The sequence below is a fragment of the Piliocolobus tephrosceles genome, chromosome 1 (assembly GCF_002776525.5).
Source record: "Piliocolobus tephrosceles isolate RC106 chromosome 1, ASM277652v3, whole genome shotgun sequence".
Classification (NCBI taxonomy): domain Eukaryota; kingdom Metazoa; phylum Chordata; class Mammalia; order Primates; family Cercopithecidae; genus Piliocolobus; species Piliocolobus tephrosceles.
Genome location: NC_045434.1, coordinates 49700806 through 49717209, shown reverse-complemented (window position 1 = coordinate 49717209; position 16404 = coordinate 49700806). Strand labels below are relative to the sequence as shown.

At 35.2% G+C, this 16404-nt stretch overlaps 1 protein-coding gene across 1 annotated transcript in view; it reads left to right on the top strand.

Annotated features, from left to right (window-relative positions):
• The window catches only part of UCHL5 (ubiquitin C-terminal hydrolase L5), a 51696-nt gene that overhangs the window by 7662 nt on the left and 27630 nt on the right, over positions 1–16404 (top strand). The window contains exons 2-3 of the mRNA XM_023203386.3: positions 1020–1059; positions 1471–1614. Coding sequence (XP_023059154.1) covers positions 1020–1059; positions 1471–1614 — 184 coding nt within the window. The remainder of the gene's footprint in view (positions 1–1019; positions 1060–1470; positions 1615–16404) is intronic.

Sequence of the window (16404 nt, the reverse complement as noted above, 5' to 3'; positions counted from 1 at the left end):
AACTTGCCTACACACTATCACATTGCCTCTTGGGAAAGTTATATTTAAAGTTCCAAATGTTGGTGCCAAAAACAGCTTTTATCCTTCCCCCATCTTTCTGACCAGAATCACCTCTCTTACCTTCTCCTTACCCCTGACCACCATGCCCTCAAACATTGACCCTGTGTCTGCAAATGGAGGGCTAGAGGAATTTTCACTGCTGGGAGACTTGGAGTCTTGGAATAGGGTCAAGGAATAATCTTTTAAAAGGGAAAATAGGAACTTACGGATATGCCAACTGTTGTTAATAGTAAGAAGGAGATAGGTAGTTTTCTTCTTCCTACCTTTCTCCTCCCCGTAAAAAGAGCGATCACTTTAGATGAAATGAGATCATTTGTGGCTAACATCAGGGAAGGTTAATTAAAAATGCATCATTTGAATTGTCTTTAAAAAGATAGGAGCCACGCATGGTGGCATATGCTTGTAGTTGTAGCGACTCAGGAGGTTGAGGCGGGGAGATCACTTGAGCCCAGGAGCTCAAGTCCAGTCCAGGCAACATAATGAGAACCCGTGTCTAAAATAAAATTGAATCAAATAAAAAGGAGGAAGTTTTGGTTTTTGTTTGTTTGTTTGTTTGTTTTAAACTGTCTCACTGTGTCACCTATGTTGGAGTGCAGTGGTGGGATCTCAGCTCACTGCAACCTCTGCCTCCCGGGTTCAAGTGATTTTTCTGCCTCAGCCTCCCAAGTAGCTGGGATTACAGGCACGCTTTGCCAGGCCTGGCTAATTTCTTTGCTTTGTTTTGTTTTTGTTTTTTTAGTAGAGATGTGGTTTCACTATGTTGTCCAGGCTGGTCTCAAACTCCTGGCCTCAAGTAATCTGCCCGCCTTAGCCTCCCAAAGTGCTGGAATTACAGGCTTGAGCCAACACACCCAGCCCTGAGGACAGGAAAAGTTTTTTTGTGGGGTGGGAGGCAGTTGTGATAGATAGACTAGAAGGAATTTTAAAGTAGTGATTTAATGTTTTGTGCTCAAAAACAGTTTCTTTAGGAAAGTGGATGATTTCATTATGTATGAGATGGTAGCATCAATTCATACTGCAATATGAGGATTTTTCATGAATAATATATGAAGGTTACTTCCTATATTTAATATAGAGAATATATGTTATCAGCCATTTATCTATAAACATGTTACATGAACTTTATATATTTTGGAGTTCAACCAGCTTCTGGTTTTACTATATTCTTATTTTTTTAATTGAGGTGATATTGGGTAGAAATGAATAGTCTACAGATTTGAGAATAAACCTTTCACTATAATTTTATTTTAACTGATATAATTTTAAGTTGTATTAGCGTCTTCTAAGGCAACAGTCTAGTGACTATGAATGGCAATAGTGATCTTTTAAAATTTCCCATATTTATTTCATTTGCATTATATTTGTTAAATAACTGACAACATTTTATAGATTAACAATGTATTATGAAAGGAGCAGGGTTTGTCACTAATTTGTATTTTGTTTTGTAGGCCAGTTCATGGGTTAATTTTTCTTTTCAAGTGGCAGCCAGGAGAAGAACCAGCAGGCTCTGTGGTTCAGGACTCCCGACTTGACACGATATTTTTTGCTAAGCAGGTATGGTCCTTGGATACTGTGAAACATCTCAAGAGCAACCCTTTTTATAAACAAGACTCTAGTTTACTACTATTTGCTACTAGTATAGTAGTCTTCAAACTCTTACACTCTTAAAAATTATTGACATCTCCACTTACAGTCTTAAAAATTATTGACATCCCAAAAGAGCTTTTGTTTCTAGGATTATCTATCAATATTTGCCATATTAGACATTAAAACCGAAACATTTTATTAATATTTAGGCCAGGAATAGTGGCTTATAACTGTAATCCCAGCACTTTGGGAGGCCAAGGCAGGAGGATCCCTTGAGCCCAGGAATTTGTTTTTTCTGTTTCTGAGATGGAGTCTTGATCTGTCGCCCAGGCTCGAGTGCAGTGGTGCAAGGCTCGCTGCAACCTCCACCTCCCAGGTTCAAGCAGTCCTCCCGCCTCGGCCTCCCAAGAAGCTAGGATTACAGGCACACGCCACCACACCAGGCTATTTTGTGTTTTTGGAGAGACGGGGTTTCACCATGTTGCCCAAGCTGGTCTCAAACTCCTGATCTCTCAGGTGATCCACCTGCCTTGGCCTCCCAAAGTGCTAGGATTACAGGCGTGAGCCACTGTGCCCAGCCGAGCCCAGGAATTTGACACCAGTCTGGGAAACATGAAGAGACCCATCTCTGTAAAATGAAAACAAAAAAATAGATTAGCTGGGCATGGTGGTGGCATGCCTGTGGTCCCAGCTACTTGGGAGGCTGAGGTGGGAGGACTGCATGAGCCCAGGATATAGAGGCTGAGTCAGCTGTGTTCACATCACTACACTCCAGCCTGGGCAGTAGATCTTGACTCTGTCTCAAAAAAAGAAAAAAAAAAAAGAAAATAAGAATTATGAATAGATTTGAAAGTAACAATAATAAACTTGTTATATGTTAACATAATCACATTTTTTTAATGAAAAATAACTATAGTTAGCCAAAAAAGTTAGCTAGTAGATTGCATTGTTTTACATTTTTGCAAATCTTTTAAATGTCTGCCTTAATAGCACAGATGGATCCTACATGCTTCTTCATTCAATCTGTTGCAGTGTTTTTGTTTTGTTTTGCTTTTGGTTGAAATCAATGAAAAAAGTTCTGTCCCACACATATGTGTAGTTGGAAAAGGAGAAATATTGTATTTTTCAGGTAAATATGATATTCTTTGACAATATGTCAAAACTTTAAAAGTATTGCTTTCTCAAAGGTTAGTTGTAATGTAAAATTTGTACTTTGTTATGGTCAAATGCTTTGGACCCCTTCAAATGGATCTTTTATTCCTGTATGATTTTGTAACATTGTACATTTACTGATTTGTGAATGTCTAAGTGTTGACACATTAGATATGGTATTATCAGAGAAGTTAAGTTACCTACTGCAAACCTTTTAAGCTCACAGTAGCAGATCTAAGTTTTACAAAATTTTAATTTTTAAATTTGCACTTGAAAATTCAAATTTTATCAGCAACAACAAATATTATTAGGTGTTTGTTCACAAAGCCACAGACTGATTTAACTCATTTTTAAGAAAATATCTGCCAGATATGCTTGTCTGGAAAACCACATTTGTCTCTCATTTGTTATTTCAAGCAAAAATGATGTTCCAAGGAAAAAAGCTAACAATTTAGCTTACAAATCAATTGCTGAAGTACTTTCTTCACGATAACTAGCATATTTTGGTATACAGCAGTAGTTCTTTATTTGTACTTCCTATTTCATTCCACAGAATATTAAAGACTTGTACTCCAAAGTCAAAGTTTGATAAAAATAAGTTTTACTGCTTTGTCAAAGACTTTTTTTAGTAAAACTTGCTCTTGTTTTATTTTTATTTTTTGAAATTCTTATGTATGTCAGTGAAATAGTTTAATGTCATTGCCTAGATTCATGCTAAAATACCAGCAGTTTTACACACTGTTGCTTTTATGCCAACAGTGCAAATGGAAAAGAAGAGGAAAAGGTTAAAACTATCTTAGAATTACGGTGGAAACCATTTTGAGCTCAGAAACTCCTTGAAAAGGGTCTTAGGGATTCTTAGAGAGCCATAGATAATACTTTGATTGCATTTGTTTGAAAATTGTGCTTGTTTCTAAGACCCAAAGAATTGCTTAGAATAATCTGAATAACCTTTGGAAAGGTGGAAAATAAAACTGCTTATTCTCATTACTGCCCTTGAGATAAAGCCTTTGTTTAAAGTAGCTTGTTTTCCTTTTTCTTTTATTTTATTGCTGCTTTCCATTTTCCTCTGACTTTTTTGAATTGAGCATTCTTAGAGAAATTAGAACTTCTTGCTTGTACTTTAAGGAAAATAGTGTTTTTTTTATAGTGTAGTTAAAAATGTATCATTTGGTTTTTTTTCTGATAGCAGAACTTAACATTACAGAAATACATAGTGATGAACATGAATATCCTTGTAATCCCACACCCATCTCTACTAACCATTTAGCAGTTTGACTCATCCATTTAATCAACAAGTAATCATTGAGCACCTACTTTGCTAGGCATTGTTTTAAATACTACATATATAATAGTTGACAAGAGAGGCATGCTCAACAACTATAATAATAATAATAATAGTAATAATACAACAGTAGGCAACATTTACTGCTCTTGTTGTGTGCCAGATATTGTAATTTAGGTATATTATTTAAACTTTGCAACAACCCCATGAGGTTGTCTTTATTTCACAAATGAAGAAATTGAGGCCTAGAAAAATTATTTGCCTGAGATCACACAGATAATATTTAGTAGATCTAGAATTTAAATCCAAGTATAAAACCCAGGTTTGTGATTTTATATGTCATACTTCCTCCCACGTTTTCTATTCATATGTTAACATGTTTTCCTTACAATTTTGTTTGCTAAAATTGGATTATTATGCAAAATATTTTGGTTTTTTTTTTACTTAGTAATGAAAGTTTGACTTTGTTTCATTTCAATACACATAATAAATATTAGTTAACATTTATTGAAGGTTTACTAAGTACTTTTATATATTTTAAATTATAAATGTATATATCAATTTATATTATTATTTATATATTCTATAAATAAATTATTATATTTAAATATATTTAATATTTAAAATTATTAATCTGATCCCTTACAACAATTATCTGGTTTTGCAGTTTCCTCATCATTTTACAGATGTAGAAACCGAGTCCTCTAGAGAGGATAAGAAACTTGATCATGTTATGTAGTTAGTCACTGGCAGAGCTAGGGTGCAAACCCAGGCACTTGTGGCTCTGAGGTCTGTACTATTAACCTTATTACAGCACTGCCTCCTTTAGTGTTCTTGATATAGATATCCTATAATTTGATTAATCTTTTAGTAGTCAACATTTTGAGTTTCTAATTATTTCCCTAATCTAAATAATCTGGTCGGGCATGGTGGCTCATGTTTGTAATCCTATCATTTTGGAAGGCTGAGGTGGGAGGATCACTTGAGTCCAGGAGTTTGAGACTAGCCTGGGCAATGTAGGCAACCCTGTCTCTAAAAAAAGTAAAAAGTTAGCCAGACTTGTTAGCACACGCCTACCAAGTCTTAGCTAGTCTGGAGACTGTCCAGACTAGCTTGAGCCCAGGAGGTTGAGGCTGCAGTAAGCTATTGTCATGCCACTGCACGCCAGCCTGGAGAGCAGAGCAAGACCTGTCTCAAAAACAAAACAAAAAGTCCAAATAGTCCATTTATATAATATTTTTGTACTTATGTATCATTATATATATAGTAACTATAATTTTAAATCCACAGTTGTTTGTGAATTTTAAGATCTAGGTAGTAGAGAAAAGCTAGGGGACAGATGAGTTTAAAAGTCTGTCAGGTGATTTTTCTCCTTTTTAAAAATGTTATTATTTTTTCAATGTATATAAGTATATATGCCATTATAAAAATTGTAAACATTATAAAATGGATGCTGTAGAAAATAAAAATGTCTTGTAATCTCTGCTTTAGACATAACCACTGAAAACAATTTATATTTTTACAGATTTTTTTTCCCATGTATGTTTTTGTATATTTGTGTTAGGTTATTCTTATATTGCTATAAAGAAATACCAGAGACTGGGTAATTTATAAAGAAAAGGTTTAATTGACTAGAGTTCTCCAGGCTTTATAGGAAGCCTGGTGGTGGCATCTGGTCAGCTTCTTGGGAGGCCTCAGAAAGCTTTTACTCATGGTGGTAAGCAAAGCAGGAAGAGACATCTCACGTGGCTGAGCTGGAGCGAGAGAGAAAGAGAGAATGGGGGACACACTTTTGAATGATCAGATTTTGAGCAAGAGCTCACTTAACACCAAGGGGATGGCCTAAGCCATTCATAAAGGATCTACCCCCTTGATCCAAACACCTCCCACCAGGCCCCACCTTCAGCATTGGGGATTACATTTCACCATGAGGTTTGGGCAGGGACAGATTTACAAACTATATCAGTAAATTAATTAATTGTGTTTCTTCCACACTAAATTGTAAACCTGGGAGTTAGGGATTTTGTTTTTATATTCAGTCCTTGGTACATGATAGGTATCCAATAAATGCAGACCAAACTGTTCATCTCTAAGAATATTATTGTTAAAGAGTGCTAGAATTTACTAACACTGGGATACTATGATGTCTGATTTATGGAGACCTAGCTATTTTTAAGGTATAAGAAAGTACTCTATACACAAAGAAAAAAATGATAGTAGAGTATGACTTTATAGAGTCCCTTGATATTTTTTAGTTCTGTGTTACATTTTTCTCTTACAGTGTTTTATTTGTATTATTCCAGTTGTGTTTATGAAAGTGTCAGATTAGTGATTCCCCATATCATTGTTGGTACTTTATTTTGCTAACAGTTCATATTAAATTGACAGGTCAATAATTCCCTATTAATATGTCAGTCTTTTTAGTATATGCCTCCTATAAGCTTATGCTAGGAGAGTTATAATATATATTATATCAATATGTAATAGTTGATTTTAGGTTTCAAGGACTTACAGTAATAATTTCCAATCCAGGATGTCTGGAGTATTTTCAGAAATTTGAAAAAATTTAATGAAATCATATTTATTTGATAAGGTTATACAGATTAACTAAATGGCATTTATAATGGGATTACCTCAATATAGAGAGGTATTTTGTGCTGATCATATACTCTAATTCAAGGGGGTTGTGTGTCTGTGTATCATTGGTTAATAAAATATTGAGGAAAGAAATATATCCTAGTAATTGCAGTTTGTATATAAGGATCCAGAAATGAAATTTTGATAACTGTTCTCCCTCCACAAAATATTATATTTCACTGATGAGAGAACTGAGGTGTGATTTACTTGCTTAAAATCGTGCTGCAGTGGTACTGAATTTGTGTGACTCCATCTGTTCAGTCTTTCAGAAAAGAATGATTGAATACCTACAATGTGCCAGATACTATGGTGCTTCGAGAATGTAAAAGTACCATGATTCCTGCCCTCAAATATGCTTAAAGTTTAGTGGAAGCAACTGATATTAATCAATTAAATATAAAATTACAATGATGATAAGTGCTGAATGGAGTGAAATGAGAACTATATTACGAAGTTTAGGAACTATCCACGAAACTACCCTCACTTTGAACACCAACTGTAGAGTTCGGGATCCTCAGGACCACCTTCATTCCTGACAGCATTGCAGCCTTGTGATGGGGGGGTCCCTAGATCATCCTCAGGTTCTATAATTGGTTAGAAGACTCATAGATGTCACTGAAAGCTGCTATACTCGTGATTATGGCTTACTACGACAAAAGAATGTAGATTAAAATTAGCCAAGTGAAGAGCCACGTGGGGCAGAGTTCAGGAAAGTTCCATGTGCAGAGCTTCCAGTTGTCTTCTCCCAGTAGTGTCATAGACAATGCTCACTATTCTGGCAATGCTGTGTGACAATATGCAGAGTATTGCCATCCAAGGAACCTCATCCGATTCTTGGTGTCCAAAGTTTTTATTGGGCCTTGGTCACATAGACCTGGTTGGCCACCCATGTGGCTGACCTTAGTCTCCAGCCCCACAGGAGGTTGAGCTGATAATCTTGACCCAATACGGCCCCCCGACCCAAGTCACATTGTTAGACTATCAGTGTGGCCCAAAGCTCCCAGGTAAACAAAGACACTCTTAGGCATGACTTTTCAAGGACGTAGAGCTCATCTCCCAGAAACCAAGGGCAAAGCCCTAACCTCTCTTTGGGCAAGGTTAATTTCTTTACTATGTTCATAAAAGTGGGACTTCACCTTGTCAGAGAGAAAGCCTCTCTGAGTAAGTGACAGTTCAGCTGAAATCTAAAGGTTAAGTAGGTATTAACTAGGGGAGAGAGGTTCAGGATCATTCCAGATTAATTACAGCTTTATAGCAAAAGTGAGTAAGACTAGTAAAAGGTACTGAAAGAAGACCAATGTAGCTGAACTGTGCACAGCAAAGGGGAGATGTCATGAGATATGAAGCGAACAGGAAATATGTTAGCCAGGATTAGGTACAGTTAGGCATAGGCATAGAGAAAAAATATAAGACATAGTTTTGTTGTTTTTTTTTTTTTAAGTAATATTTAAGAGCTGTCAAGGCTCCAGGCGCTTTTTTTTTGCTCCTTTGTGTATGTTTTCTGTTCCAAAGATTATCTCATGGTCCAAGATGATCTCTGGAGCTTCAGCCATTCTTTCTCAATTCTGTATTCAGACAGGAGGAAGGGGAAAGCACACTCCCTTCCCTTTTATAGAATTTGCCTATGTCACATGCATACTTGTCTCTGGCCAAAACTCAGTCATTTGAGTTAGCAGTAGAAGACACTAAGAAAGTTGTCTTCATTCCAGGTGGTCATGAGCCTAGATAAAATTTATATACTCTAGCCTACAGATGCAGACAGAGGTCAGATCTTACAGGGCATTTTAGGCTGTGATTGAGACTTTTGTTTGTATCTTTAGAGTAATAGAAGGTTACTGAAGTGAGTGTCATGAACAGATTTTCACTTAGAAGAGGCCATTTTGGCTCCAGTGTTGGGATTGCATTTGAGAAGTAGTGTAGGACATGAGTAGATGTAAGTTAGGAGGCTTTTGCAGAAGTCCATGTTATAGTAAACAAAAAATTGGAAGTAAAGAGAGATGTGAATAGATTTGAATAATATTTAGAGATCAAGTATTAGCACCTTTAATGTGTAATAGATTAGATGTGAGGACGGAGGAGGAAGACATTATGATGATGGCTGTTTTTCTTTTTTCCTAAAAAGTTGCTCTTAAGGTACCCAGAATGGGATTATAAGAATCCTTGGTTAATAACACATATATATGATTGGTTTACTCACGGTCTCCTTTTATTTATTTGATTATTTTAAGAAACAAAGTAAGTGCCTAAGAACCTACCACCGAAATAAACTTTATCTATGTGATTTCCTTCTGTCCCACCCATCATTCAATGTACTTCTCATCTTCCCTCTTTCCATCCAGTGTAAGTAACCCTTATGTTGAATTCTGTTTACCATTTCCTTTTTATGTGTATTTTTTGTAATCCTGAAAAAGGTGTTTGTAAATAAAATTTTAACTTGATAAAAGTATCATGCTCTATATAAATTTTGGGAGTGTTTTTTGTTTGTTTGTTTGTTTTTGGAGACAGGATCTCAGTCACCCAGGCTGGAGTGCAATGGTGTGATCACAGCTCATTGTAGCCTCAACCTCCTGCTTTAGGCTTCTGAGTAGCTGGGACTATGGATGCACACCACCATGCCCTGCTAATTTTTTATATTTTTTGTAGAGACAGAATCTCATTATGTTACCCAGGCTGGTCTCTAACTTCTAGAATCAAATGATTCTCCCACCTTTGCCCTCACAGAGTGCTGGGATTACAGATGTGAACCATTATGCCTAGCCTACTTTTTTCACTTAATATTATATTGTTAAGATTCATCCGTAAGTTTATTATGATAGTTAATTTATTTTGCATGCTGTATGATACCAACTGCACTAGCATGCTACAGTTTACTTACTCTTCTGTAGTTTGGTCTTTGGGTTTTCAATTTGAGTTACTGTGAATTGTGTTGCTGTAAACATTTTTTGTACATTTGCAAGTTTCTCCTGGTATATACCTAGAAGTAGAATGACTATTTCATCTAATATGTAAATGTGCAACTTTTGGAGGAAATATCTAAACGTTTTCTGAAGTAGCTGTTCAAATTTGCACTTCCACTAGCAATATGTAAGAGTTGTTACAAAGCCACATATTACAACACGTGGCATTGCTAGGCTTTTAAATTTTTGTCAGCTAATTGGTTCCAAAATGCTGCTTCATTTTTGTCTTGGCTTATGTCTCCCTGATCACTAATCATGTTGAAATGATCTTCATGTGCTTAGTGGCCAATATGTATGTCCTCTGTGAAATTCTTGTTTATGTTATTTTTCAGTGGGGTTAATTGTGCTTTTTTTTTAAAAAAAAAATTTGTTGATACATAGTAGATGTACATATTTTGAGGATACATGTGATAATTTAATACATTCATATAATTTATAAAGATCAAATTAGTGTAATTGGGATATCAATCCCTTAAATATTTGTCTTTATGCTAGAAACATTCAAATTATCCTCTTATAGCTATTTTGAAATATATGATAGATTATTGTAAACAATAGGCACCTTACTGATTTGTCAAACATTAGGTCTTCTTTCTTCTATCAAACTGTATATTTGTACCCATTAATCAAACTCCCTTCATCCCCTTCACCACCCCACCCTTCCCAGCCTCTGGCAACCATCAGTCTACTTTCTATCCTGAAGATTCGCTGTTTTAGCTTTCACATGTGAGTGAGAACATTAGATATTTGTGTTTCTGTACTTGGCTTATTTCATTTAACGTAATGACCTCCATTTCCATATTGCTCCAAATAACAGGATTTCATTCTTTTTTATGGTTGAATAATCTCACATTGTGTGTGTGTGTGCGTATATATTTGTGTGTGTGTGTGTATATGTACTACATTTTCTTTATCCATTCATCCATTGATGGACACTTAAGTTGATTATATATTTTGGCTATTATTAATAGTGCCATAATAAAAACATAGGAGTGCAGATATCTCTTTGATATATTTATTTCCCTTCTTTTGGATCTGTATACCCAGTAGTGGATTGCTGGATTATACAGTAGTTCTCTTTTTAGTTTTTAATAACCTCCAGACAGTTTTCCATGGTAGCTATACTAATTTACATTTCTACCAATCGTGTTTATGAGGGTTCCCCTTTCTCCACCTCCTCACTACTTACCTGTCATTCCCTTTTTGTTAAAAGACATTTTAACTTGGGTGAGATGATAACATTGTAGTTTTGATTTGCATTGCTCTGATGATTAATGCTGTTGAGCATTTTTTTATATACCTGCTGGCCATTTGTATGTCTTTTGGGAAATGTCTATTCAGATTTTCTGCCCATTTTTAAATCTGATTTTTTAATATTTTCCTATTGAGTTGCTTGAGCTTCTTATATATCCTGGTTGTTAATCCCTTGTAAAATGGGTAGTTTGCAAAAATTTTCTCCCATTCTGTGGGTTGTCTCTTTACTTTGTTGAATGGTATAAATTTTGGTTCCTTTGTTATGCAGAAGCTTCTTAGTTTGGTGTAATCCTATTCATTTATTTTTTATTTTGTTGTTTATGTTTTTTTGAGGTCTTACTAAAAATTTTTTGCCCCGACCAACGTCCTGGAAATTTTCCCCAATGCTTTCTTGTAGTAGTTTCATAGTTTCAAGTCTTATGTTTAAGTCTTTAATCCACTTTGATTTGATTTTTGTGTATAGTGGGGTAGTGGGATCTAGTTTGTTTTTTCTGCAATGGTTATCCAGTTTTCCCAGAACCATTTATTGGAGAGGCTACCCTTTCTCTATTGTATATTCTTGGCACCTTTGTTGAAAATGATTCATCTGTAAATGTATGGATTTATATCTGGATTCTCTATTCTGTTCCATTGTTCTATGTGTCTATTTATGCTACAATCTTGTTGATTTGGTTATCACAGCTTTGTAGTCTATTTTGAAGTCAGATAATGTGATTCTTCCAATTTTGTTCTTTTTGCTCAGGATTGCTTTGGTCATCCTGGGTCTTTTGTGTTCCATATAAATTTTGGAATTGCTTTTTCTGTTTCTGTGAAGAATGCCGTTGATATTTTGATAGGGAGTGCATTGAATCTGTCCATTGCTTTCAGTAGAATTGTCATTTTAACAATATTAATTCTTCCAGTTCATGGGCATGGAATATCCAGTTTTTGGTAAACTCTTCATTAGTACTTTATACTTGTCCTTGTGTAGATCTTGTACTTCTTAGGTTAAATTGATTCCTAGGTATTTTATATTCTTCTTTTTTTTTTGAGACGTAATCTCACTCAGTCACCCATGCTGGAGTGTAGTGACACAATCTTGGCTCATCTCTGCCTCATCTCCCAAGTTCAAGCTATTCTCGTGCCTCAGCCTCCTGAGTAGCTGGGATTACAGGCATGTGCCACATGCCAGGCTAATTTTTGTATTTTTAGTAGAGACAGGATGTTGCCATATTGGCCAGGTTGGTCTCAAACTCCTGGCCTTAAGTGATCTGGCTGCCTTGGGCTCCCAAAGTACTGGGATTATAGGCTTGAGCCACTGCACCTGGCCTATTTTATGTTCTTTGTAGGTCTTTTAAATAGGATTTTTTTTTCTTAATTTCTTTTTCGGATTCACTGTTTGTATATATGATAGCAGCTGATTTTTGTATGCTGACTTTATATCCTGCAACTTTTTGTTTTTGAGACAGGGCCTTGCTCTGTCATTCAGGCTGGAGTATAACCGCGTGCTCCTGGGCTCAAGCAATCCTCCTGCCTCAGCATCCTGAGTAGCTAGGACTACAAGTGTTCACTAGCACACGTGGCTAATTTTTAGAATTTTCTGTAGAGACAGGGTCTCATTATGTTGCCCAGCTGGTCTTAAACTCCTGGGCTCAAGCATTCCTCCTGCCTCAGCCTCCCAAAGTGCTGGGATTACAGGTGTGAGCTACTGTGCTTGGTTATATCCTGCAACTTTACTGAACTCGTTTATCAGTTCCAAGAGTTTTTTGGTGGTCTTTAGATTTTTCTAAGATTATGTCAGCTATGAACAGTGCTAGTTTGACTTCTTCCTTTCCAGTTTGGATGCCCTTTATTTCCTTCTCTTGCCTGGTTGCTCTAGGCAGGACTTGCAGTATTACGTTGAATAAAATGGTAAAAATGATCATCCTTGTCTTGTTCCTGATCTTAAAGAAAAGACTTCCTTTTTTTTTTTTTTTTTTGAGACAGAGTCTTGCTCTGTCACCCAGACTGGACTGCAGTGGCACGATCTCAGCTCACTGCAAGCTCTGCCTTGCTGGTTCATGCCATTCTCCTGCCTTAGCCTCCTGAGTAGCTGGGATTTTAGGTGTCCGCCACCACACCCAGCTAATTTTTTGTATTTTGAGTGGAGACAGGGTTTCACCATGTTAGCCAGGATGGTCTCGATCTCCTGACCTCGTGATCCACCTGCCACGGCCTTCCAAAGTGTTAGGATTACAGGCGTGAGCCACCACACCTGGCCTAAGACTTTCATTTTTTTTTTGGTATGATATTAGCTGTGAATCTGTTTTATATGGCTTTTATTGTATTGAGGTATGTACCTTCCATATCCAGTGTATTGAGGGTTTTTGTCATAAAGAGATGTTAAATTTTATCAGATGCTTTTTCAGCAACTGTTGAAATAATTAGGTAGTTTTTTTCTTGGTATCACATTTCTTGATTAGCGTATACTGAAGCATCTTGCATCCCTGGATGACTCTTACTTAATTATGGTAAATGATCTTTTTAATGTGGTACTATCAAATTTGGTTTGTTACTATTTAGTTGAAGATTTTTGCATCTGTTTTCATCAGTGATATTGGTCTGTAGTTTTTTTGTTGTGGCCTTGCCTGGTTTTGGTATCAGAATAATACTGGTTTTGTAGAATGGGTTTGAAAGCATTCCTTCTTCTTCAATTTTTTTGAAGAGTTTGAGTAAAATTAGCATTCGTTCTTTAAATGTTGGGTAGAATTTAGTAATGAAGTTGTCAAGTCCTGGGCTTTGCTTTACTTTTAATTATGGCTCTGATCTTATTACTTATTAGTTTGTTGAGATTTTTTATCTCCTCCTGGTTCACTCGTGGTAAGTTGTGTGTGTCTAGGAATTTATCCATTTCTAGGTTTTCCAAATTTTTTTGTATATGGCTGTTCATAATAGTTTCTAATTCTTTGTATTTCTGTGGCCTCAGATGTTATGTGTCCTGTTTTGTTTCTGTATGTATTTGGATCATCTTTCTTTTTTCTTAGCCTGGGTAAAGGTGTGTCAGTTTTGTTTACCTTTGCTGAAAATGTTCCATTTCCTTGATCTTAATATTGTTTTTTTAAGTCTCAATTTCATTGATTTCTGCTCTGGTCTTTATTATTTCTTTCCTTCTAATAATTTTGGGTTTGGTTTGTTCCTGCTTTTCTAGTTCCTTGGGGTATATAATTAAGTGGTTTATTTGGAGTCTTTCTACTTTTTTGATATTTTCACTATGAATTTCCCTCTTAGTATGCTTTTGCCGTGTCTCACAGATTTTGGTATGCTGTATTTCCATTTTTATTTGTTTCAATGCATTTTAAAAATTTTTTCTTATTTTCTTTATTGGCCTATTCATTATTCAGTAGCATGTTGTTTAATCTCTATGTGTTTGTGTATTTTCCAAGGTTTCTTTTATTAATTCCTAGTTTTATTCCATCGTGGTCTGAAAAGAAACTTGGTGTTTTTTTTTTTTTTTTACTATAAATCATACCATTCAGTGATTTATTGAGACTTGTTTTGTGGACTAACATGGTCTATCCTGGATATATGCTGGATGTCCATATGCTGATGAAAATAATGTAAATAATGTGTATTTTGCAGCAGCTGGGTGAAACGTTCTATAAATGTCAGTTAGGTTTATTTGGTTTAGTCTGTAGTTAAATTCTGATGTTTATTTTTTGGTTTTCTGTCTGCATGATCTGTCAGAGTAGATAGTATTTGCTTTAGATCTATAAACGCTTGCTTTATATTTATACACTTGGGAACTCAGGTGTTACATGTATACATATTTATAATAGTTATATTCTCTTGCTAGATTGACCCCTTTATCATTATGTAGTGACCTTCTTTGTCTGTTTTTATAGTCTTTGATTTGTAGTCTTTTTTAGCTGATACAAGGATAGGTACTCCTGTTCTTTTCTTTTTCTTTTTTTTTTGGTTTCCAGTTGCACAGAATATCTTCTTCCACCCTTTCCCTTTTGGTCTATATATCTCTATAGGTGAAGTGGGTTATTTGTAGGCACCATATTATGGGGTTTTATATCCTTATGAACTGAGAGACTCTATGCCTTTTAATTGAAGAATTGAGCCCGTTTACATTCAGTGTTATTATTGATGAGTGAGGACTTATTACTGCCATTTTGTTGCTTGTTTTCTGGTTGTTTTGTAATTGGTCTCTTCATTTCTTACAGTCTTCCTTTGTTGTTAAGAAATTTTCTCAGGTAGTGTGTTTTAATTTTTTATTTTTTATTTTTAGTGAATCTATTACAAGTTTTTGCATTGCACTTACCATGAAGCTTACAAAACATGTACATATAACATGTTATTATAAAGAGATAACAACTTAGATTATAAAGAAAAGAATAGAAGCAAAGTAAAAAACTCTATGCTTTAACTTTTTGCCCCCTATATTTTGACTTTCTGTTTTGTCAGTATACATATTTCTTATATTGTCTGTTTCAGCAGGTTGCTATTGATATTATTATTTGTCTTTTGGGCTTTATACCAGAGTTATGAGCAGATTGCATACCACAGTGACAATATTATTCTGGATTTGTTTGTGATTTACTTTTACCAGTGGATTTTAGACCTTAAAATGTTTTGGTTTTGCACATTAGTGTTTTTTTCTGTTCAGATTGAAGAACTGCCCTTAGCATTTACTTCTCCTTCATATTTGAAGGATAGCTTTGCTGGAGGGAGTATTCTTGAGTGGCCTTTTCTTTTTCTTTTAGAATTTGAAAATTTTATCCCGCTCCCTCCTGGCCTATATGGTTTCTGTTGAAAACCCCGTTGCTAGATGAATTGAAGCACCTTTATATTTTGTTTGCTTGTTTTACCTTACTGCCTTTAGGATCCTCTCTTTGTCTTTAACCTTTGAGAGTTTGATTATTATATGACTTGGAGTAGTTTTCTTTGGGTAGTTTTATTTTTTTAGGTTGTTGCCTTTGGCATACAGACAGGCAATTCACTTTCATCTATTAATATTATATTTAGCCATCCTGCTAAACTTTTCTATTATCACTAATAATTTGTTTTTTTTCTTAAGTGGGTGTGTTTTTATAAAAATGACCATATCAGGTGTAAATAATGATAGTTTTATTTCCTCCTTTATAATCCTTTTGACTCTAATTTATTTTTCTTGTCTTAGTTCCTGGCTAAGACTCTCCGGTAAAACCATTTGCAACTTAAAAGGGAATGCCTTTTACCATTTCTCCATTTAGGATGATGTTTACTCCAGCTTTTTTATTTTTAATGTTCTGTTATTAATTAGTGTGTTTATTATGAAAGTATATTAAATTTTTTCAATTCATTTTTCTGCCTCTATTGAGATGATCTTCTGTATTTTCTTCCTTTTCTAGGTTAATGTAGTTAATTATGTTTGGATTTTTCTAATATTAAATTATTCTTCCAAACCTGGGATAAGCCCACTTGGTCAGGGTGTATTCTCTTTTTATGCACTGTTGAGTTAAATATAGT